Genomic DNA, 23,269 nt, shown 5'->3' with positions numbered 1-23,269 from the left:
CTGGGTCCATGTCCCAGCAAGTCCAGGGAGCGGGACAGGGTTGCAATTTCAAGAATATTTTGTCTTCTGTTTACAAGAGTCCAAGGAGCCCCCACCCTGCTGCGAAGAAGGCTGTATGCACACAGATTTGGATCCCAGAATGTGTGTGTGTCCGTCCTTCTGACAAACACAGAAGGGGTGGAATTATCCAATTTTCCTTCCAAGCAGCCACAGGGCAAAGTTTTGCATGTTCTCAGCCTGCTCTGAAAGCCACAAATGGGAGGTGAGGGGGGGGGGGAGGAGGAGAGACAGGCACAGATTGCCCTGCTGCCTCCCCCCCCCCCCCCCCCCAATGTGAGAAAATCATTGGGAAATCAAGTGCAAATTCCTGACGGGGCAAATGCAATATTTCCCCCCTCCCTCCCACAAGTTGCTAAGAACGACATCCATGGTCCAGTAACATGGTTTATTATATAAAGCCAGAAAGCGGGGGGCGGGGGGGGGGCAGACACTGGCCAGATAAGGGCAAGGCTAGGAGGAGTCCCCCCCACCACCACCTCCGACAGGCAGAGAGAGAAAAACACACACACACACACACACACACTGACTCCCCCACTGCAAAATATCCAAGGAACTGGCTACACAGTACATGAACAGGATGGGGACAAAATATTCCCTGGAAGAGGGGAGAGAGAAGGAGCCAGGAAGAAAGTTTAGGATATAGAGAATAGGAGCCGGAAGTGGCTTCCTGCAGCTGGAGAAGATGGGGGGTCACTTTGGTATCATTCTGGAGATCCTGCTAGGCAGAGCAGCTGGCGCTGAGCAGGCCACAAAGTCACTGTGGATGGAGAGAGTGCCAAGGCCCACCCAAAGGGTCCTGAGCACCCTCAGCGCCCACCCTGCAAGGGAGACCCACTGCTGGAGCCTTGCCTGTTTTGACAAGTTTGCTCCCGGGTCCACTCACCCTCCCCTCCTACCACTGTAGACAACACTTGGGGGGAGAAAGATGGGTGGGGGCAGGACCCCTGGGGGGCAGGAAGGAGCAGCACCCGCCCTTAGAGGCTGCTAAGAGGTGGGTGGGGCGGTGCCCTCCCTCCAGCCTCTGCTTCCACCTCCCTCACTTCAAAAGCAGGGAGAAGGGGGGACTCTTGACAGGGGGGGAGAGCTTGAAGCTGCTAGCCGCAGAAACTGGAGATGCCACCCTAGAGGCTCAGGGGGCTGAAGGGGCTGCAATTGCTTCAGACATACATCCCCCCTGCATCCCATGCTGGGATGGTCTTGCATAGACAGGCTTTGCTTGGCTGCAATAGCAGGAGACAGGGGACAGAGAAAGGGAGCGGCCTCCCACCTCGCAGCACAACCTCTGGGGACAAAGTTAGGGGGGCATATGGATCCAGCCCCCGAGGCCCAGCCACAGAGAGGCAGGGAAAGGAGGGAGAATCCTCTCTGCCCCACTGCTGCTGCTGCTTCAGGATGCAGGAAGCCTGGAAGACAACCGGCACCAGGCCCGGCCTCAGAGGTCGCTAGCACAGTCGCGGCAGAGGATCTCGTCGTTCTCCGGGATGAAGCCCTTCCCCACGAGGGAGGCGGCACAGCGGGAGCAGCTGAAGCAGTTGTGGTGCCAGTGACGGTCCTCAAAGGAGACGTATTTGCCCCCTCCAAAGCCTGGGGGGAGAAAGAGAGGAGGATGGAGAATGGGATGTGGGCACGGCTGGGACTTGCAACAGGGCACCCCTCCCTGGCCCCCATCCTCAGGGGCCGCAGGAGGCCTCCGTGGCTCCGCCCACCTCCCGATCTCACCTGTGATGGGCTTGGTGCAGGCGCTGCACTTCTTGGCGTAGAGGCTCCCAAAGCACTTGACACAGTAGGGCTGGTCTTCCTGAGAGGTGAACTGCTGCCCGGCCAGGGGGGTCTGGCAGCTCGTGCAGACAAAGCACTCCTTGTGCCAGGGCTCATCCCGGTAGGTCACGCCTCCCTTGGTCAGCGACTGAGCGGGAGAACAGAAGAAAAGTCCAGTCCAGCATCTTGCCCTCACACTGGCCAATCGGATGCCTCCAGTGCAATGGCAGAAAAACAACAACTACATTTTGAAGCTGGAACTGTCATGGGGGCTCCTATGCAACCAGTAATGAAGTCTGGATCACAACCGTTAGCTTCTTCAATAGGGTTGTCCCAACACCTTTACAATGTCTGTGCTGCTGACTGTCAAACTTTGGGATTGTAGAAATATATACAACAAAAATAATAAATTTGTGTTGCATCACTCCAGTTGGGTCTACTAGACCAAAATTGTTAAGCAATGTGTAAATTGCTTCTGGGGGCCCTCTGGGATTAGGGGCTGTGAAGCTTCAGCTTAATTAGTTTCATAGTAGATCTGCCCCTGTTCCAGTGGGAAACCCACAAGCAGAATTCGAGCCTGAGAGCAGCACTCTCCCTTCCTGCTACAGTGGTACCTCAGGTTAAGTACTTAATTCGTTCCAGAGGTCCATACTTAACCTGAAACTGTTCTTAACCTGAAGCACCACTTTAGCTAATGGGGCCTCCTGCTGCTGCCGTGCTGCTGGAGCACGATTTCTGTTCTCATCCTGAAGCAAAGTACTTAACCCAAGGTAATATTTCTGGGTTAGCGAAGTCTTTAACCTGAGGTGTATGTAACCTGAAGCGTATGTAAGCTGAGGTACCACTGTACTGATATCCAGAAGCATTGCTGCCTCTTACTGCACAGGCGGAAGAACAGGAGTAATACGCACAGAGCCCCCTATTCACCCACCCAACCCAAGCCTGCAGGGCTTGAGGTGCCCCCTGCCCAGCCGTCCCCCTCCCCCCCCCCACTAGTTGAAAAAGCAGGCAGGGCCCCACCTTCTTGCAGTGGGTGCAGCGGGGGGCGAACTTGCTCTCGTAGCACGGGACGCAGTAGTAGTCCTTCTGCTCGGGGATGAAGGAGCGAGCCCCGATGGGCTCCTGGCAGCCGCTGCAGAGGAAGCAGTGCTCATGCCACGTCTGGCCGTTGTACTCCAGCTTCCGGGAACCTGTAGTGGGGCATTGCAGGAGGTTGGACTGGATGACCTTTGGGGGTCCCTCCCAAACCAACAGCACTATGATTCTAGGGAACCCACACTAGCCATGGTGACCCCAGCTGCGGAGGTGGCTCCCCTTGCCCCCCTCCCTCATGGCCGGGGGGGGGGGGTAAGGGGCAAAGCAGCCCACCTGGCATGACCACCTGCTGGCAGGCCACACACTGGGAGGAGAACTCCCGGCAATAGCAGTCGTTGCAGAGCAGCTCCTGACCCTGGCAGGTGAAGGGCTCGTCAGCTAGGGAGCGGTCGCACCGGAAGCACCGGAAGCAACCCTCGTGGTAATGCCGGTCCTCATAGTAGAGCTCCTGGAGTTGGAACAGAGGAAGAAGAAGAAGAAGAAGAAGAAGAAGAAGAAGAAGAAGAAGAAGAAGAAGAAGAAGAAGAAGAAGAGTTGGATTTGATATCCCGCCTTTCACTCCCCTTCAGGAGTCTCAAAGCGGCTAACATTCTCCTTTCCCTTCCTCCCCCACAACAAACACTCTGTGAGGTGAGTGGGGCTGAGAGACTTCAAAGAAGTGTGACTGGCCCAAGGTCACCCAGCAGCTGCATGTGGAGGAGCGGAGACGCGAACCCAGTTCACCAGATTATGAGTCTACCGCTCTTAACCACTACACCACACTGGCTCTCTGGAGAGGAGAGGTCAGGGGGCAATTGCAGTGACAGGGAGCGGGAGGGGGCTTGTCTGAGAAAACAATGCCCTTTCGCTATGCTCATGGGGTGGAGGGAAGAGGCAAACGCACACCTTTGAGGAGGAGGAATTCAGAGCTCTCCCTTACCTATCTTTCTGTGGAAGAGGCTCTAGGAGGCCAAGAAGCAAAGCACTGCTGCATCATAGGGAGCTGGACTAGATGGGCCCTGGTGTCCCTCCCAATTCTATGATTCCCCAAAGGTCACCAGTGAGCAAATACAGAAGTAGCCCTAAGCGTGGGCCCATTTCCACCCATTTTGGGGGTGCAGTCAGGCCAAAGTGGGTCTACCTGCCCCAGCAGCTTCTTCCAAGATGCTCCAATGGGAAGCCCCCAAGCAGGGCAGAGGCAGTGGCCCCCCTTTCCCATGCTGCCTAGCAGTTAAAGAGAGCCATTTGCCTTCCCCAAGGAGGTATTGTTCAGCTCACCTTGCTGGCTAGCAAGCAGGGGGGGGCGGGTGGCAGGTCATCTCATTATCCACGAGCAAAAGGTCCTCCTTTCCTAGCCTGTCCTTTCCTTGTATCACAGCTGGTCCCTTTCAGGAGGCTGCCCAGACACCCCCCCCCCTTGCTCACGAACTAGAGAACTCGCTTTAGTTGCCAGAAGGACCTACCAAGTGGGGACCCCCCCACTCCCCTTAGGGGTGCTGCCTGCTGGATCCATTTAGCACATGCTTGGAAAGGGGAGGAAGATCAGCTTAATCAATGGGACTGCTTGTTACTTCTAAAGGTGCTTGACATGCAGGAGGGGCGCTGCAAAAATCCCCTGTGCTTGGAGGATCCCAGCTCATACCTGGGCCAAAGGCACCAGGAAGACAAGGAGCAGCCACCGCCCCCAGGGTCAGTTGAGCAGAGGCCACCCCCCCGCCTTGCCCCCTCACCCTGCAGTCGTGCCCGATGGGCTCCTTGCACTCATCACAGGTGTTGGCAAAGTGGGTATCATAGCAGGGGATGCAGAAGGGCCCCTCATCCACCTGGATGTATTTGCGCCCGTAGAGGGACTCCTTGCAGCTGGCGCAGTCAAAGCCTTCAGTCATCCTGCTGCGGGCGAGGACTCTGCACAAGGGTCCTGGGGGAAGAGAGCGGCTGTTAGCCTCCTTGCCCCGGAAGAGAAGAGGGGGAGTAGGAGAGGACTGCTGCCTTGCTGGCTGGCAGACTAGCAAGGTCACCCAAACGCTTGCAGGCAGGACTGAAAGAGACTCAACTCGTTTCTTCCAACCCCTTGTTGCTTTGGGGTGCTGGTAGAAAGGACAATTCCAAAAGTACTGAATTGCATGCACCCAAATTTCCAGTGCAGCTCCACACACCTCCCTCAGCAGCTCCTAACCCTGACAAGGGTTAAAGTCCCAGTTGGCAGTGACAGAAAGCTGAGCCAAGGCCGTTCCTGAGCATGTGTTCAGCTGGTGGGGAGGGATGCGGAAGCCACTCAACCCTGTAGCAAAGGGGAGTGCCAAGTCCCACTCTGGTTTCACAGATCCAGTCACCTCTTACACTCTCTCTCTCTCCCTCACTCTCTCTCTCTCTCTCTCTCTCTCTCACACACACACACACACACACACACACACCAAGGCCTGTCATTTAGGACCCGCTTACAGCTGCCCTTTTCTGGAAGCAGCAAACGTTCTGAGAGCCCTGGGTTGATACACTGCAGATCAGGCGCTTAGGAGGACCGAGGTTGCCTCTCCAGCTTTTTGCAGTGAGGGGGGGGGGCTCTGCTAACCCTCCTGGAGAAGAGGAGCAAAGTCCCCTTCCAAGGAATCACTGCATTCCCCCAGCCCCGCAACCTGCAGCCCCTTCCTGCTTGTTCCCTGTGCTAACAAAGAGGTCAAGGAACCCTTGGAAGGCAGACATCTGCTGCTCTCCAGATTGGAACTTCTGCCGCGTGCCTGGACTAGCTGGCCTGGAACCAGAGGAGGGTGAGCCATAGTCCTGGCCTCCAGGAAATTCCAACATTTCAATCCTTTCAAAACAAACCAAAGACAAAGGGGAGGAGGAGGAGGCAAATCTCACGGCCCCCCTGCAATGCTGCTTTGAAATGGGAGTCCCTGCCTGAGCTCCCTTCGGGCCATGGGATAGGGGTGGAGGGTAGGAAACACAATGGTTGGTGGTGCAATCCTATGTGAGAGTAAGCCTCACCAACACAGCGGTGTTTACTTTTTGAGTAAAATACGCATGATTGTGTTAGTACTCGCAACAGATGATTCTATGTAGTGACAGTCTATCATTCTTGTAGAGAAGCAAGTATTATCTTCAGGAAAAGGGTTACAATACTTGACCACATCTGGCCCAATCCAATGCTGCACGCTCATGAATGCACCAGGACTTGCTCTCCAGTAAAAGTAGACTGGGACTGCAATCTTGGATCCTCAACTTCTCCTTTCAGTTTTATACTATTTGTTTTGTAAAAAAAAAATTATATACTGCTTACAGTGGAGAACTTTGGGCTCTCAAATTTCTCAAGACTGCCTCTGCTGCTTGATTGCAGAAAAACCTCAAAGCTGTTTACAAAAAAATTGGTTCTATTAGCTGCGCCTCTTAACAGCCGCCTGACATGCAGAAATTCACCAGGTGAAGCTCTTAATGACATGGCTAGACCAGTGGTGGGAAAAGCAGGTTGCAGCCAGAGATTCTGCACATGTCCTTAGAAGAAAAAATACTTCCCTTCTTAGACCGGAGACAGAACAGGGCAAGAGAACAATGCAAGGCTTTGATCACGGCAAGCTGGGTGACTATTCCCTTCCTGCAATAATACCTGGCATGTATCAACCCAGGTCAGAGAAGCCATGCTGAAGCTTGTGTGCATTGATGGGACATGACTCCTGGGAGGTTTTCTCAAATTTGCCCTAACGCCTTTATGTCGGAAGGACTGCACAGAACCTGGCAATTACTGCTCTAGGTGGTGGTTCTACCCGCAGCCTCGGTCGTTTTGGAACCTGGTTTTTGGAGAAAAATTACGCACCTCCCCACAAACAGGACCCTGCCATTGACTCACGTGAACCTCTTCACAAACCAAAATCTGAGCAAAGCTTTCGTGAACAGTCTGCTGATGGCAGCTGCCTGGCTCTGGCAAAGCTCAGGGAAGACTGAAAGGGAAGTATTATCATCGCTGGAGTATTATTGGTATTGTAATTAAGGGCCTCTAGCAGCAATGATGGGACGCAGGTGGCGCTGTGGGTTAAAGCCTCAGCGCCTAGGACTTGCCGATCGAAAGGTCGGCGGTTCGAATCCCTGCGGCGGGGTGCGCTCCCGCTGCTCGGTCCCAGCGCCTGCCAACCTAGCAGTTCGAAAGCACCTCCGGGTGCAAGTAGATAAATAGGGACCGCTTACCAGCGGGAAGGTAAACGGCGTTTCCGTGTGCGGCTCTGGCTCGCCAGAGCAGCGATGTCACGCTGGCCACGTGACCCGGAAGTCACGTTTAGCTTACTAAAGTGTTTTTATTAGGTGTATTAATTAATGCAAAATAGCTTTTTTATAGCATATGATTTTGCACTAACTTTCCTTTAGAGAAATTATCAGACCTATGCATTTATATCTCTTTAACCAAGCCCCACCCCCTTTGTAGGGAGATTTGTATGCTTTTCTGTTATTGGTTATCTTTCTGTCTTTATGGTATCTGTCTGGAAATGAAAAAGGAAAAACAGTAACTTTTCTTTTTCAAGCAAATGCACTCCTGGCCATACATAAAAGCCAAAGAGCACAAACTCTGACATGCTGCTTTAGGAAGCTTCTTGCTGTGGGGCCTTGCCCCAAAGCCAGCCACAATTTTCAAAGAAGGAGGAGGAGGAAGAGAATTGACTTCCTGGATACGGGATACAGGAGGAGCAACTCTGTGCCAGAGGAGGCCAGTCCCTTTGCCAGCTGAAACTCTCTCTCTGCAACTGCCAAGGCAGCATTAAGCCCAGCACAGGCAACACCACCGATCTACCTTCCTTTCTGAATTTAGAAGAGCCCCGTCTGTCTCCTCTTGCTCACCTAAGAGGGTTGCCAGTGCTACCCCAAGGCAATGTGTGCAACCAAGGCCCACACGCCAGGCTTGTATCAGCTGGACAACTTTGCTTCGGAAACCCCTGAAGGTTAGCTGAGCTCCAGGGTTCAGAATTCCTGCAGGACTTGCATATGGCCACCCAAGAAGCAAGAGGCATTGTGGCAAGTGGCCTTTCAGGACGAGGGGAAAGAACAGGACAGGCTGCAAGGCATTTTACAAAAGGCACAACACAGAAACGGGGGCTTCTCAGCTGCCCACAAAGCAACAGAGCCCTCCCAGGGAAACAGAGGCACCCTGTCTCAGCCTTGCACAAAGGGGGAGACACCAGCGGTTGGGTGCTCCCCCAGTAGGCAGGTCTCTCTGGCAAGGGCTCTGCTGCGTTTACTAAGCACCCAAAGGGGAATCAAGTGCCACAACTGTCCCTCGCTGAGCCTCCATCTTTGAGGATCTCCCCCAGGACAGGGCGGCGTCCTGCTGCTGCTGCTGCTGTAGGAGCAGCCGAGTTTCCCTGGTGGCAGAAGAGGGGGGCCGGCAGAGGCAACAGGCTGATATTGCTCAACAACTGAAGGAAAGTTTTCTCCAAATTTGGTCAAAACAGTCCCTCTCGCTGTGGCTCTTTGTTTGGAGAGCTGCAGCTTAGGAGGGAGTTATTTCCAGCGGGAGGGACATAAATCAGGTATCCAAAAGTGAAGGCACAGTGGCAGCTCTTGGGCTGCAGCACAGCCAGCTTTCCTACGTTTGTCCTGTTGTGCCCAATATCACCGCAGTGAGAGTTCAAGGGAAGCCATGGCAGGGAGGGGGGGGGGAGTGTGCAGCCAAGACCAATCCTGATCCATTTTCCAGGCTATTAGACAACCATAGTCCTCCCCCTGCCCCCCCCCAGGCAAGCCCTTCAAAATCTGGAATAGCACCAGACCCTAATGAGCAGGAAGTCACTCAGTTTACCATCCCTCATGCAGGCATAGGAATCCAGGCCATCTGCCGTGGGCAGGGATGCAAATGGCAGCCCTTTGGGGATGGGAAAGGGGTCTCCAAGAGTGTGACTTAAGGGCGGGTGATGCTGCAGGCAGGAGGGGAACACAGAGCACCTTTTCCTCTTCCCCCATCAGAGCAGAGGTGGATTGAATTTCCATCTGCACAGCTGAGATTTTCCAGACCTGGTGAGAGTGGGCGCGCGCGCACATCATCTGGTATCAATTACAGTCCCAGCACAAGCCGGAGCTAACTGCAAATCCGTCTCTGCCATTGCAAAATCTCCCCATGGGGACCAGGGCTCCTTCCTTGCCAACTCCTTCCTCTGAGCAGCCTGCAGAAGGAAAGCGGCTCACAGCTCCAGGCTCTGCTGGCCAGGGCACCAGGTGGTATTAAGGGATCTTGGAGCGGGGAGCAGAGTGTTCTTTCAACAACAGGCACTTCGACTTTTTGGTGCCACAACAAACCGTTGCTTGCTCCGAGATGCCAATTTGAAGCAAAACATTCCATCCTCTTGGGAGATGTCTGGAGGTGCTATGGGACACCTGGCCGCCTTGAGTCCATCCATTTAGGACCAGGCTAAAGGGTGCTGCCCACACGATCTGTGGAAAACAGCAGGCTCTTGCCTACAAAACCAACTGGACAAGACTGCAGAGAGCAAAAGTCTGGCTTCTCCCAGCCTGAAGGGTCGAGGCTGAGGGAATTCCCTCTGCTTTCTTAGGAGGAGAGATCAGAAAGTCCAGAAACTGGTGGAAATAGCCTAGAAAAGACAAGATCCCTCCGTAAGGAAGGCCTCCAGAGAAGACAAGCGACCCAGTGGCTGGCCCTCACTGCCTTAAAGAGACGATCCAGAGGATGCCTTCCCCAGCCGAGGCACAAGAGAGGAAAAGCTACCTTTGCACACCTGACACCCCAAAGCACCCACCTCATCAGCTTGGCCCCCTTTGGGGTTTCTCGTCTGCATTAGTCAAACAGGCACGGCTTCCTCGCTGGCTTTTTCAAAACCCTGCGAGGATTTCTGCCAAGTTGCAGAGCCAGATGGGATCTTGTGCTGCTAAAATGGGTGAGGGTTTCTTGAACTGAGGACCACTGAACACATGAAGAGCTTGGCTGCTGGATCAGGCCAAAGGGGGCCTGTCTAGTCCAGCACTCTGTTATCACAGGGGCCAGACAGATGCCTCTCTTCTGGAAAGCCACCAAGCAGGTCAATGGCAGGGCTATCCCCACCTGCTACTCCAAGCATCCCATGGTACCCTACCTCTGGCAGGGCAGGTAAGACCATGGCCTGGGGCAACCTGTTCCATCTTCCCACATGAGGGAAAATGAGAAGGTGCAACCCTCCCACCAAAGCCCTGCTTACTGGGATCGCGTAGTGGCAGCTTCTGGCGAGATCCCACATGAGCTCTGTGAGATCTTACAGAAAGCCGCCAACACTTCTCCTCACTTCTCTGGTGGTGGCGATGGCGGGCAGGCCCTGACCCCAGCCATCGTGAGCCTGATCACCCTCCATGAACTTGTCCAATTCTCTTTTAAAGCCATCCAGGTCAGCAGCAGGTGGCCATCACTACCTCATGGAGGCCTTCTTCCACTGGAAAAGGGAATGTTTGCTTACAGGCAGGCGAATCTTGGTGGGAAAGGAAGGCTGACACATGCAACACAGAATCTTCCACCCAAGCTCCATGTGTGACATTTTGGGTAGGGTGTGCAATTGATGGAGGCAGACACTGTGAAAGGGCTGACGGAAACAATTGCTAGCAACAGGCAGGTAAGGTAAAAATTCCACCACACGCCCACAGGAAGAGCTACAGGGGTGTGGTGGGCATGATCCAAGAGCCTATAAGGGGCCCCCCACCCTGCAGTGCCATGGACCAAAGGGCCTACATTCTGCACAGGGGCCTCACAGGCCAGGTGGGTCGAAGAGGCTGGAGGTGAGTCGCTTTGCCTCACCCACCTGCAGAGAGACAAGCCAGCGACTGTTTGCTCAACTGAAAGGAAACACACACTCAGAGCAGTGGCATCTCCAACCCACCCACACAGGCACAGCTTGCAACACTGGAAGGAAGACGTTTGTCTTCCTACATGCTATGCTGTTTGGTCACAATTTCCATTCGCTGCGCACACAAGCACTTTTTCTGGCCTGCCAAGGTTAGGTGAATCAGAAGGCCCCGTAAAAATGAAAATAACTGAAAAGGACATGTCGCCCGCTGGCTTCAAAGAGGGCTTCCTTGCTTCCTCCCTAGCAGATGCCCTGCTTTTTGCACCAGGTGTTAAGAGGGCACAGCACTGGCACCAGCCCTTTTCACAGCACACGCAAGCCTCTCGACATGCCCTTGTCACAAGGGCAATGTGGAAGGAGGCATTCCCTGTTGGGGCCCATTGCCAGTGGGGATGGTATTTCCCCTGGGCAACTCAACCCTCCTTTTCTCAAGAGCACTCAATGACACCCCAGACACAGGCAACATCCAAATGGCAGTCAAGCTCATAATAGTGGTGTCTGCTTTCCACTGGAAGGCCTTGACCTTCGCTGTTCCTCTGGCCCACGCAGCTATCAGAAGCAACTTCTCTCCAACTGGAAAGGAGCTCCCGTATCTGGGAGGCAACCCGAGTCAAGCACAGACTCCTGACAGTTGGTGAGTCATTTTCTGGGTTTCCTCTAGCACCTCTCTGAGCAGCAGGCTGAAGCATGAGCCGAGGTCCCTTCGGACTCCCAGCCAAGGAGTCGCTGGCTCACAGTCTCCGCGGCGCTCGAGAAGCTACGAAATTACCCCTTTGCGGAGGCTCTGTAACCTCTGCCGTGGTGCGGTTCAAACAGATACCACCAGCAATTCCTCCCAGCCCAGAAAGTTCAGACAGTTTTCATTTTCTGAGTAACAGAGCATTTTTGTCGGGTGAGGTAAGCATCCTCCAGCTGCCAGGTCCTGCTCTCCGCTAGGATTGCTTAAGAGCATTGCTGCAGGAGGTTTGGGTGGTGCTAGTGAGAGAGACAGACACACACACACAGCAGGCGAGAGGCGGCAGGCAGCAACCCAAAGCAGAAGCAGAAGAAGCAGAAGCGCTCCTCTCCATGCAGCTGGGCAGGAGGACTCCCTGGGGCCTGGATTTCCCCTTTGGCACACAAACAAGGCAAAGCCCATTGTTTTGGGGGGAGGGAGACACAAGGAGGGACAAGGAACATGGTCCTCCCTCTCCAAATGCACGTTCTGAATGCATTCTCACCGAAACATAAGAAGAGTCTGCTGCTGGATCAGGTCAATGGCCCATCTAGTCCAGCATCCTCTTCCCACAGTAGCCAACTAATGCCCTACTGGAAAACCTACACGCAGGATGCAAGCACAAGAACTCACAGGGCTCCTTTGGTTTCCAGAAAATGGTATTTGGAAGCATGGCTGCCTCCAACTGTGAAGTGAGAGTAGCCATTGTGGCTAGTAGCCATGGATGGCCTCCTCCATGAATCAGTCGAATCCTCTTTTAAGCCATGCAAGTTGGTGGCCATCATTGCCTCCTTCAGGAGCAAGTTCCATAATTTTAACTACGCCCTGCTTGAAGAAGGACTTCCTTCTATGTGCCCTGGATGCCAAGCTAGGGCGTCTGTGTGTGCAAATGACTGCATGTGCGCACAGTCCCAAGTGTGAATGTGTTTGTTTTCCACGGTTTGCTGCTTTTAAGTTATATGCAGCAGGCAACTGGGGAAGCATCAAGTCCCACTCATGTATCTTTCCAAGTGCTGAAAAATATGCCCAAGTGCCCTTTGCTGCAGACGGCATTCATATCCAGTAAGTGATGAGATTCAGGCCATCTGAAAACAAAAGGCACTATAAGAAACCCATTAAAAAGGGTCCTGATGGGTTTGTCAAGGGGGAGGTTGCTGCGCCAGAGAATGGTCATGCAGGTGGACAATGTCAGCAGGTGAGCAAGCAGCGCCTGAGAGGTGCAAGTGACACATCACAAACAAAGCTGGGGGCAAAAGAAAGCAGTGACAGGGAAGGAAAACCATTGATGCCAAAGACCCCCCCCACTTCAGAATGGGGCCCCTTGCCTCTCTAACTGTGCCTGAGCCCTACATCAGACCAAACAGAGATGGTCTTCCAACCTTCCCCCCCCCCCGCACACCACCCATTTCTCCTGGAGTTTGGCCCCTCATCTCTCCAGACACCATGCAGAGACCTCGGGGATGGCAGGAGGGGCCTGAAGGTTGACAAGGAAGGCAGATGTGAAAATCCTCCGGTCTATTTTTTGCCCCTGCACGATCCAGGCTCAAAAAAGAATAGGGAGGCATCTCCCGAGGATGGTGAAAGCAGCAGGTGGGAAAGGGCAGGCTCTTAAATTGGGAACGCACCAAGACAGAGGGGGTCAGCTGCCTCTGACATTTTGTGCGGCCACGTGACGGGGCACAAGGGGGACCCCTCTTCAAGAGCTGCCTCTGTTCTGGAGTTGTATTTTTAGTCTGGGAGATGCCAAACATTCAGTGAAAGTGTGTGTGTGGGGGGGGGAGAGATTAGAGACCTGGAGGCAGCAACTGCTCTTGGCTCAAGGCTGTAGCTAGAAAGCAGAGTGGCAGGGAGGGTGTCCTGAGAGGGCTAATGCCACCAACACCCACCTGCCAGGCTGCGAAGGTGATGAGATGGATCAGTCGCCCCAGAGAAATGTGGAGCTTACAGGAGGTGCTGCAGCCCCAGAAAGTAAAGCCACCCAGTTGGGAGGCCAGAAAACTTTCTTTCCTGGGCAGCTTTAGAAGGACGGGTCCCTAAAAAGCAGCTGCCAACACATTACACTCAAGCTGTATAGAGGCACCCTCTGTGCAGTGGAGAAGCCTCCATTTCCCACCACAAACCTTCCCATGACATGCTGAGAAATGGGTGCAGAAGACACAGGTCCAGAGGGGTATCTGGGCAGGGGTGCTGGGTTGGGTGAAGGAGCCCAAGGGACCAATGCAATGAAAAAGGTCCCTTGAACCTCTCAGTCCAAACATCCAGAAACACTTTGTCAAGAGCAGCATGAAGGTTTTCCAAGCTATACTGAGGTTTTTCCTCTCTTTTTCAGAAGTACAGATTTGGATCTGTTTGAAGCCTCTTAAAACTTTCCTTCTGGGGATACCCAGTTCTGCAGAGAGGCTGGGGATTGAGTAAAAACATTCCCAGCACCCTCACACAGCTACGATTCCCAGGGGCTGCTGTGACAGTCAAAAAGGGTTTTCATGCAATTCAACTCTGCTCTGCAGACATGTGCGCACAAACACTAAAGGGTGTGTCTGATGTCACACGCAGAGAGAAAGAGCACGCCTCACCCAGGGCATCCAGCAGGCCCCTCTGTTGCACAGCATGGAAAATGCCTGGAACAAGTCCAAATCCCAGGCAGGGCTGAGCCCCAATTGCCATCAGGGGACCAGGCAATAAAGGCTGGGAGCAGCCCAGAGAGCTATTTGGACTTCCACCACCAGATCTCTCATGAAGGGGCTCTCTCAGGGGCTTAGGAGCTTCCAAAACTGATGAACGGGTGGAATGGCCTATAGAAACAGGGCAGAGGGCAATGCTTGCAGCTCCTGGCTTGGCTGGAAAAACCCCAAAGCAGCCCCCGTTTCCGGGAGAAAAACAGAACGGCAACAGCCTTGCTGTACCAGGAAACCCTCTGGGGCCAGATGGGGACCTCCCAACGAGGAACTTTCTTCGGATGAAAGATGCCCCATCCCTGTGAACCCAGGATGTCTCCTGGGAGGAAGGAGGAGTGATGGTTCCCTGGAGGAGAGCTGGAGAAGGAACATTCCAGGCTGCTGAGTCAAACTGCGGGGGGAGAAAGGGGTGGATGTTGTGGCTGCCTCACTAGCCTGAATAATTGCCAGCCAAAGGTAACCTAGGGGTCTCAGAGTGGGTCTGGGCATGCACTGGGTGAAGCCAGGAGGAGCTCCCTAAGGGCCATGGGCCTGAGGCTGGGGCCAGCTTGAGGAGCTGTCCAGGGTCACAGATGCTCCAAGCTTTTCAGGTCCTGCAAGAAATCCTGGCCACTATTCCTCTTAGGGACATTGTGAACCCTCCATATGAAGTTCAATGGCCAAATAGGAACACTGAAGTCATTTCCCAAAGTGGCTGTTTCAGCCCTGAACATAAATTCATGCAGCCCTTCAGGAGGCACCTTTGACCTTCCCAGGTGCAGAGAAAAACCAGCTAGCATGGCCTCTTACATGACCTCCAGATTGCAGCAGAGCTGCCCATCACCTTGAAAGGCGAGCACAGGGGAGATCCAGCCCCAGCCACCTTACGGAGCCTCGTTTCCCAAAGACAGCAATATGCTGGGGCAGCACAGCAGACCGGGACAGTCCTGAGCTGCCCCAACATGCCCTTTTTCCTCCAGAAGGAGGTGTTCTCAGCAGAAGAGCTTCCACCGAAACACACCAGAAACAGTGACAGAGCCTGTCCTCAGCAAGACTCCTATGGCCCCATCATCACTCAGGTGCAGGCAGGGTGAGCCCAGCCAGGCACATAGCTCCAGAGAGGAAACCCCCCCTCCCCTGGATCAACCTTCGTTAATGATTTCCTAGTGCTCAGAGACATTTAACCCTTTCGGATGTCTCCCCAGCCCACAAGGAAGGCAGCTTCTTCCCACCAAGGCAGGAGCAGCCAATAAAGAAGGAAAGAGCTGCTTTTCTGCCATGGTCAGACCACCCCCCACCCCCCTGGAGGCCTGTGTCCAGTTCTGGGCACCACAAGGATATTGACACGGTGGAGTGTTTGCAGAGGAGGGCGACCAAGATAATCAAGGGTTTGGAATTAAAGCCTGAAGACGAACAGTTGAGGGAGTTGGGACTGTTTAGCCTGGTGAAGAGAAGACTACCTAGAGTAGGCAGGGCTGGATGTATGTGAGAGAGACAGACCCAAGAAAGGACAATGAGCTCAATTTAGTTCTAGGACTGAAAGCAAATTCCTGGGCTCAGAATGTTCTCCGAGGAATCCAGTGTGTTAATTCGGTGTCTTTGCACCCGGCTCTGGTTGGCAGATCTTGGAGTTCTAGTAAAAAGAACAAGGAGATCTGACAAGTCTGAAGTGTGCCCACCTCCCAGAGGTCCTGCTTAAGTTTTAAAGGAGGTGCGGAGTGCTGTTGGCTCAAGCCAGCCTGCCTATGGCTGGGAATTCCACCACCTATTGGAAATCTGGATTATGTGGGGATTGTTTACGCTACAAGTTATAGAGCGCAATCCAGACAAAGGATGTCCTGCATGCCCACAAGAGCACCCATTTGCAGGCTGGGCCCTGGCACTGAACACATATGGCACTGAGACTGAGCCCCATGGAAAGAGTGGGCAGTATGGTCATCCCAAGCTCCTGGGGTGGGACACGCTGCCAGCTGGCCTTGTAAAGACAGGCAGGGTGATGGTTAGCAATGAGAGAACTACCATCCTTGCTGCGACTGGACATATTTGCAGCGATGAAAGCCAAGGGAGAGGAAAATCCTGGCTGTGCAACAATGGAAACCCCACTGAATCTGTCATCAGAGGCAGCTGCTTGGCCCCAGATTGGCAATGAAGGGCACTCCATGGGGAGAGAGGCCAGGCTGCTGGGGTGGGGAGGGGAGGTTTTTGCAGATCCCTCTGCTGGGATTCCAAGCTGCTTGCATTTCCTGTGCCACATCCTCTTGCTGGGGGGCTGATTCAGCAAGCAGTTTCCCCTCTTGCCATAGAAGGGTGGCAGGCAGACGGGAGAGCTTGTTTGTGGCACACTGAGTGCAGGCTTGGTTCTGGTTTTCAGAAAACACTGGGCACCGAGAAGAAGTAAGTCTGTCTGGCCTGCCCAAGTGCTACTGGGGAGAAACACCACTGACCGGAATTTTTTGGGTTCTGGACTGGAAGGGTCCAGTGTCTCCTGCTGCAGGGAATCAAATATGGTATTTTAGTAGAAAATGAGTGTGCCTGCAAAGATGATAGACAGCTAAGAGATGTTCCTACAGCCAAGTCAAGTCTGTGGTGCAGTGGTGAGGGTGTTGGCCTATGACGGGTGACACCAGGGTTCGAATCCCCACTTGGCCATGAAGGTCACTGGGTGACCTTGGGGACCAGTCACAGGCTCTCAGCCTAGCCTACCTCATAGGGCTGTTGTGGAGATTAAATAAGAACGGGGAGGAAAAGCAGGTAAGCTCAGTGGGGAAAAGGTGGGATATTAATGCAATAATAAAATAATAATAAAGGAATAAATAAAACGAGTCATTTGTTTATCTTTAACCTAAGAAAAGCCCTGCAGCTGCATCATAACAAAGGTCCCTATAACAGATCAGCAGGTTCTTGCAGCAGCCAAGCAGATGCGCCAATGGGAAGCCCACAAGCAGGATCTGAGACCTGTGATTCCCAGCAACTGGCATTCAGAGGCAGAGCACAGCCATTGTGGCAACTGGGAATCAATAGCCTTTGTCTAATCCTCTTCCAAAGCCATCCATAATAGTGTCCATCACAACAAGTAGGAGTAGATTGCATCCTTTAACTTGGTGTGTTACGTGAAGAGGTCTTTGCTGCTCTTTGAATACTTGCAAGCAGCAGCAGCCCAGCAGAGCATGGACCTTCCTCCCCGTCACCTCCAGCCTCCTCTGTAATGAGTCACTGAGCACGAGTCCCTTTAAGAGCTGAACAAATAAATATTAGTAAAAATGAGGAAGCCAACAGAGGCTGGGTCTGCACTCTGCTTCTTCCACCTCGCACGTTTCCCACAACAGGAAGCCCCACATCCGCTACCTTATTCCAGCAGCCTTGCGGAGGGCTTCCCATGTGGGGAGAAGCAGGGTGCAGAACCCCAAAACCACCTGCAGCTTGTCCATGCCCCTCAACTGGACGGCCCTCTCCACTTCTTGTGCAGAATCGCTGTGTCCCACTCATTTTGGGTGCAAGCAACGCCGTGAAACAAGGTGTTGTGGTCAGAATGTCAGACTAGGCCCTGGAAGCCTAGAGTTCAAATTCCCACTTGGCCGTGAAGGTCACTGGGTGACCCTTGGGCCAGTCATTGCTTCTCAGCCTCTATTTACAGGAATCTTTTGAATTCTGGACTGAAAGGGTCCAGTGTCTCAAGCAGGGAATCAAATGTGGTGCTTTAGTAGAAAAGGAGTGTGTTCACAAAGATGATAGACAGCCAAGAGGTGTTCCTACAGCCAAGTCAAGTGTATGGTGTATTGGTGAGAGTGTCAGACTACAATCTGGGTGAGATCAGGGTTTAGGATCCCCATTTGGCCATGAAGCTCACTAGGTGATCTTGAGCCAGTCACTGCCTCTCAGCCTCACCTACTTCACAGGGTTGTTGTGCGGATGACATGAGAAGGGGGAGAACCTTGTACACCACCTTGGGACCCTTGCAGCAAAGGTGGGACATAATTGTGATAATAATGAAGCACACGGCTAAGAAATGGTTTTCAATAGGATTCGGAGGCACCAGATTCTGACACTCCAAAGCTAAACAGTGAAATGTGTACCAATCCCACCACCAAGCCTACACGGCGTTCTGGGGACACCCCAGAGTTAAGCTGTGCTCCATACCACACAGCACCTCCTTTTTGCACATACAGTACTCTTTCTGTGCTTTCAGTAGTTGTCCAGCAACCACACTGCCCCACAAGCACGTGTGAAAGGCCCAGGATCCTGCCCCCGAGGTCCCTATGAGGCATAAGCACAACCATGAAGCCCCCAGGAGCTCTGGTACTCAACCCCCTATGAAGAAGGGTTGAGCGCTGAAGGAGCCACCCTTGCCAAAATCCAAACCCTGCTTTGGGAAGGGGCATCTCAGCACAGAAACTCTGTGTATCAGGTTCCCCTTTGGGAGCCAGGTGCCTAAACTCAGCAGTTCTTGCCTCCCAGCCTTGGAGAGCCACCAGTTTTAAGAGCCTGGGGCTGATCAGCTGCTTTGCATGCAGAAGGTCTCTGGTTCAATCCCCAGTGGCATTTCCAGGGAGGGTTGGGAGACCCCTGCCTGAAAGCTTGAAGAGCCACTGCTGCCAGTCAGTGTAAACAATACTGAACTATCTGGACCAATGGTCTGACCTGGTAAAAGGTAGCTTCATATGTTCATATCTCTCATTTCCCTAAGCATCAGAGTGAATGCAGTATCTGCAGCTTCACCTTATTCCAAATGCCTCTCCTTTCAGAGTGCAAATATCTATCTCACAGTTATATGTCTTTGGATAAGTGATACTAGTAAAAAAGAGAGAGAGCATGAAATGCTGCCGCCGCCACCGCAAGCTGGGTCTCCTGTGGTCAAGGCAGGCTCTGAGTGCCCCAAAGCAAAAAGATGCTTCTTCCAGGAAAGGCACCCACAGCCTTGGCAGCAGAGGAAGAGTCACCAGATGAGGTGCCAGATTGGTATCTCCAATATGATGCTGGCACCGTCTCAAATAGATTAGTCAGTCTATCGTCTGCAGTGGATTCCTTTGTCTGAGGATCTCTTGGTGTGATAAGGCAAGGCTGCCCCCAGAATACTGATGCAACAGCAGCCTTGGAGCCTGGCCTCCAGCCTAGCCCAAAATGGCAAGGAGCCCTCCAGCGCAGAAAGTGCAGGCCGGCTGGGTATGGTCAAGGGTTCAGGCCCAGCTGGCCTCCCCTAACTGAAAGAGGAGAGTCAAAATCTAGCTATGATGAGGCATCTATGCAAAGAGACCACATTGGCTCCCAGCTGCAGGCCCAGCACCCAGCAGGTTGCACAAGCCTGTGGGGGCAGGCCAGGTTTGAGCCAGCAACACCCATGTTTGTCAGCTCCTTAAAACGCCGCCCATTTAGCTAAACAGACCTGTCCCTTACGCTCAGTGCTGCTATAACAAGAGAGGAGTCCGGGGCAAGGTCCCCAGTTCTAGACCAAGGGAGGGCAACTTAGGTGGCATGCACACCCATTTTACAGTTTGCTTCAGCTGCTTTTAAGCAAACAAGGGATGAGAGTATTCACACATCATAGGAAGATTCCCCTGCCACCCAAGCGTTGAACCAGAGTGAAATCACATTAGGCTCTTTGGAAGCTTATCAGAAGCCCTACAAGAGGAGTTTGGCCAAGCAGCCCAAATGAAAACTTCTTGCCTTACTAAAGTACCGGTAGATCTTCTCCTGCCATGTTTTGCTGCAGAGCAAGAATGAGATCCTCAAGTAGATTTTGAAAGGCATAGAAAGCATCCCTCGATGAAAGGAGGTCATAATCCACCAAGGAGCATTTGCAAGAGTGAAGCTAAAAGCAGTGGCTTCTCGTGAGAAAGGCCCTAAAGCTGGTTCAGGCTGAGGGCCCAACTAGTCCAGCATCTTGTTCTCATAGCAGCCAACTAGAGAGCCAGTGCGGTGCAAAGTGTTGGACTAGGACCTGAGAGACTGGGTTTCAAATCCCTACTGGGTCATGAAGCTCACAGGTTGACCTACCTTGCAAGATTGTTGTGAGGACAAAATGTGGAGAAAGAGTAGCATGAACTACAGCACCTTGAGCTCCTTGGAGGAAAGGTGGGGTTCAATGTGTTTCTCAAACTTGGGTCTCCAGCTGTTGTAGGACTACAACTCCCATCATCCCTGATCACTGGACCTGCTAGCTAGGGATGATGGGAGTTGTAGTCCAACAAAATCTGGAAACCCAAGTTAGAGAAACACTGCAAACTAACCAGATACCTATAGGAAGCCTACAAGCAGGACTTGAGCATAACATCTACTCTCCCCACCTATAATTCCCAACAACTTCAGAGGCATACAGCTTCCAACAGCAAAGGGAGAACAAAGCTTTATCCTCCCTGAACTAATCTAATTACCTTATAAAGCCATCCAAGTTGGTGACCATCACTAGAGCTTGTGGTAGTGAATGCCATAATATAACTATGCACTGAGCAAGGAAGGACTTCCTTTTGTCTGAATCTCTGAACATTTAAAGTCAGGAGGCAGCCCAGGGGCTCAAGGCTTCATATTTCCTATCAGTTTCTTGTTTGTGCAAAGGCAGTTGCTTTTACTGCATTGCATTTGGTATGAATATATATATATTCTCTCTCTCTCTCTCAATTATGTTGGAAGCCATTTGGATGAAATATTTTAATTTAAGAGAACCATGTAGGAAATATATTACTCAGCCACCCTGCTGACTCAAGGTGAAAAGGTGTCCCCATGTGCTGCAGAGATGAGCCCAGTCACCTTGGGGCACAACACAAACTCAGAAAAGTGGATTTCCTTGTGAACGACAACACATCCTTCCTTTCCTCCAGCCCTGAACTGTCCACAGCTGGACAGCCCAGAGACACCCGCAGCAGCAGCAGCAGGAAGAGAGGGCAGGCTTCCCCTTTCCGCAGGAAAAGCAAACATGGAAGGCAGGGTAAAAGAGCATGGTGGCAGTGGAATCAATCTGGAAATCCTGGAAACTTGATTCCCAGCACACTTTTTCAAAAAACAATAACGAACAAAGCATCTGTTCACAGGGAGTTCATTTAAGCCAGTAGCCATAAAAACAAAGGAGCTGGAATGAATCCATTTACAAATGTTGTGGGTGGGTGGGACCCTTGTGGCCACATGGGACCCTTGTGGCCACAGCTGGCTCCCCTGCCTGCACAAAACTTATTTGCCATATTCGCTGTGCTGCCTCTTTGTAACCCTGTAATTGGAGCACCTACATTCCCAAGATTGTCAATTAGAGCATGGTCATATTTAGGACACACCATTTGGGACAGGGTCTGCACTGGGATGGAAGAGAACCTGACTGAATCATTCTGTCTCATTGACCAAAACTGTCATCCTGTCCAAAATGGAAGGGAAATCTGGCTGTGCTCATTTCCCACATATATCCCCCTCTCCAAAATTTCTTTGAGCGTCCAGAACTCTCAGTTGAGGGTTCAACAGTCACATGAAGAAAATTCTCTCTTGGGAGAGGAGATTCATAACACACGAAGCAGCAACCTGAACCTGAGGGTATGAGCTCCCCCCACCCTGCAAATCCTGTAACACATCCAAACGAGATGGGGCTGGTGTTGAAGATGGACACAGCCACATGCAGCAGCTGGCGGGGGGGGCGTGTAACCCGGACCCCCAAGCTCAGCTCTCAACTGGTCTTTGCCACTCACAAGACACGGAGTGGAAAACAGATCAGAATGGAAGGGGTCTTGGGGGAAGGCAAGGGATTTCTTCTCTTTATAACTTGGTCTTACTCTCAAAACCTTGGAGAGTGTTGAGGGCAGGCATACCCTACCCTTAAACAGGGTCAGGCTGTCCCAAGCGCAGATTTTGGGGAACCTTTGCAGGGCCCACCCCCCAGGCCAGCTGTTTAGCACAAAACTCTTAGTGGTCGTCGGAGTTTTCTGTGATAGCCATCGGCAGGGACGAGTCAGCGCCATTTGGGCTTCCTGACTCAGGGCCTAAGCGGGGGGACACCCCCCACCAAAGCGCCATGGAATCCCCAGGTATTATTCCAACTTTCCGCAAATTCTCCTGCCACGAGATTTCTCCCGCATCCTCTGACCCACACGGCGCTCATTCACACATTTGCTTCCGACGTGAAGAGTGCAGGTGGGAAAAGGCCTTCCGGAGACGTGGAGACCCCTGGGCCTGTTTTGTTGCCCCCCCCCTCCCCGGCGTTGCTGGGCCGGAGCGCTTTGTCTCCGCGCGTCGGAAGCTGCACAGGACGGGGAGGTCCTTCCCACCCCCTCTGCCCTACCTGGGCGAGGCTGCACAGCGCGCTTCTAACCGCGAAGCCGGGGAAGGGAGGGGACGCCTCCCTCCGCCAAGCTCGGTTTTCAAGCCCCCCGGCAACCGTCGGGGAGGAAAGTTCCAGGGCGCGTTCCCTTGCGGGCAAACTTTCGCTGCCTCCCGGGACCGGTGAGGGGACCCGCTTGCCCGGGGGTCAAAAGGGTCTCAGCCCGCGCCCGGCGTGGGGAAGGTAGAAACGGGTCTGAGCTCTTTTTGCGCGCGCGCACCCGAAAAAAAGGACGCCTTCTTCAGTCGCGCAGGCAGCCGAGGAGTCAGTCGCGCGCCGGTTCGCCGTGTCCTACTCCGGCTGCTCCCGATGCCAGGCGCTTGCCACGCGGAGCCGGCCAGGGTGAGAGCGCCGGGAAACAAAGCCGAGGCGGTGCCACCACCCCGTCGCCCCCCGCCTCGCTCCCTCCAGCCGCCGCCGCCGCGCCCACCTGCTGCGCCCTGTCCAGCCGCGGCTTCGCCAGAGGCGCTCGGCTTCTCCCTCTCTCCGCCTGCCCGAGTCGAAGTGGCGGCGGCCGCGCCTGCTTCCCTGGCCTGCCCTCGCGGGGCGGAGCCGGAGCCGCCGCCGCTGCCCACTAGGGAGGGGAGGGGGCCGCCGTCGCCGCCAAAGGGCCCGCCCAGCAGGAGCCCCCTGCCGCCGACCCAGAGGCCCGGCTTCTTCCTGGGCGCGGGGCAGGCTGCCCCCGGCCGGCCGACTGGAGGGGCAACAGCAGCAGTCTTCGCCGGGCGTCCGTCCTCTTGATCCTGCCCCGGGACTGGATCAAGGCGGCTCCGCTGGCCCGACGGTGCCTGCCCTGTACTGGAACAGCAGCAAACGCAGCATAGCGCACAGCAGCCCCAAGGCGGTTGCGAGTGGTGGCATCGCTGGTCCCGGAGCCCGCAGTTCCACTGCCCCGGTGCGCTAATTCAGATCAAAG

At 53.6% G+C, this 23,269-nt stretch overlaps 1 protein-coding gene across 3 annotated transcripts; it reads right to left on the bottom strand.

Annotated features, from left to right (window-relative positions):
• Window positions 1-431: 431 nt before the first annotated feature.
• Window positions 432-22,914, bottom strand: FHL3 (four and a half LIM domains 3). Of its 3 annotated transcripts, none has more exons than XM_079989058.1 (6): window positions 22,784-22,914; window positions 4,623-4,810; window positions 3,187-3,361; window positions 2,839-3,008; window positions 1,780-1,966; window positions 432-1,644 (listed from the first exon to the last, which is right to left on the bottom strand). In XM_079989058.1, exons 2-6 carry the CDS (start codon window positions 4,776-4,778, stop codon window positions 1,493-1,495), a joined length of 840 nt encoding a protein of 279 aa, XP_079845184.1. In that variant the 5' UTR covers window positions 4,779-4,810; window positions 22,784-22,914; the 3' UTR covers window positions 432-1,492. The 3 variants fall into 3 exon arrangements, with proteins under 3 accessions (XP_079845184.1, XP_079845186.1, XP_079845185.1); XM_079989060.1 differs by lacking the exon at window positions 22,784-22,914 and adding an exon at window positions 22,574-22,681; XM_079989059.1 differs by lacking the exon at window positions 22,784-22,914 and adding an exon at window positions 12,043-12,147.
• Window positions 22,915-23,269: the final 355 nt, after the last annotated feature.

Source organism: Podarcis cretensis, assembly GCF_951804945.1.
Source record: "Podarcis cretensis genome assembly, chromosome: 8".
Classification (NCBI taxonomy): Eukaryota; Metazoa; Chordata; class Lepidosauria; order Squamata; family Lacertidae; genus Podarcis; species Podarcis cretensis.
Note: the sequence above shows the minus strand (reverse complement) of the source record. Positions and strands in the feature narration are given on the sequence as shown.

Excerpts from the sequence above, each read along its gene's own strand:
- FHL3 (XM_079989058.1), bottom strand. The coding sequence starts at position 4,778 with ATGACTGAAGGCTTTGACTGCGCCAGCTGCAAGGAGTCCCTCTACGGG. Across the intron at positions 3,009-3,186 it reads CCAGCAGGTGGTCATGCCAG|GTTCCCGGAAGCTGGAGTAC; the intron begins GTGGGCTGCTTT and ends GCCCCACTACAG. Across the intron at positions 1,967-2,838 it reads GCTGCACCCACTGCAAGAAG|TCGCTGACCAAGGGAGGCGT; the intron begins GTGGGGCCCTGC and ends TCTCCCGCTCAG.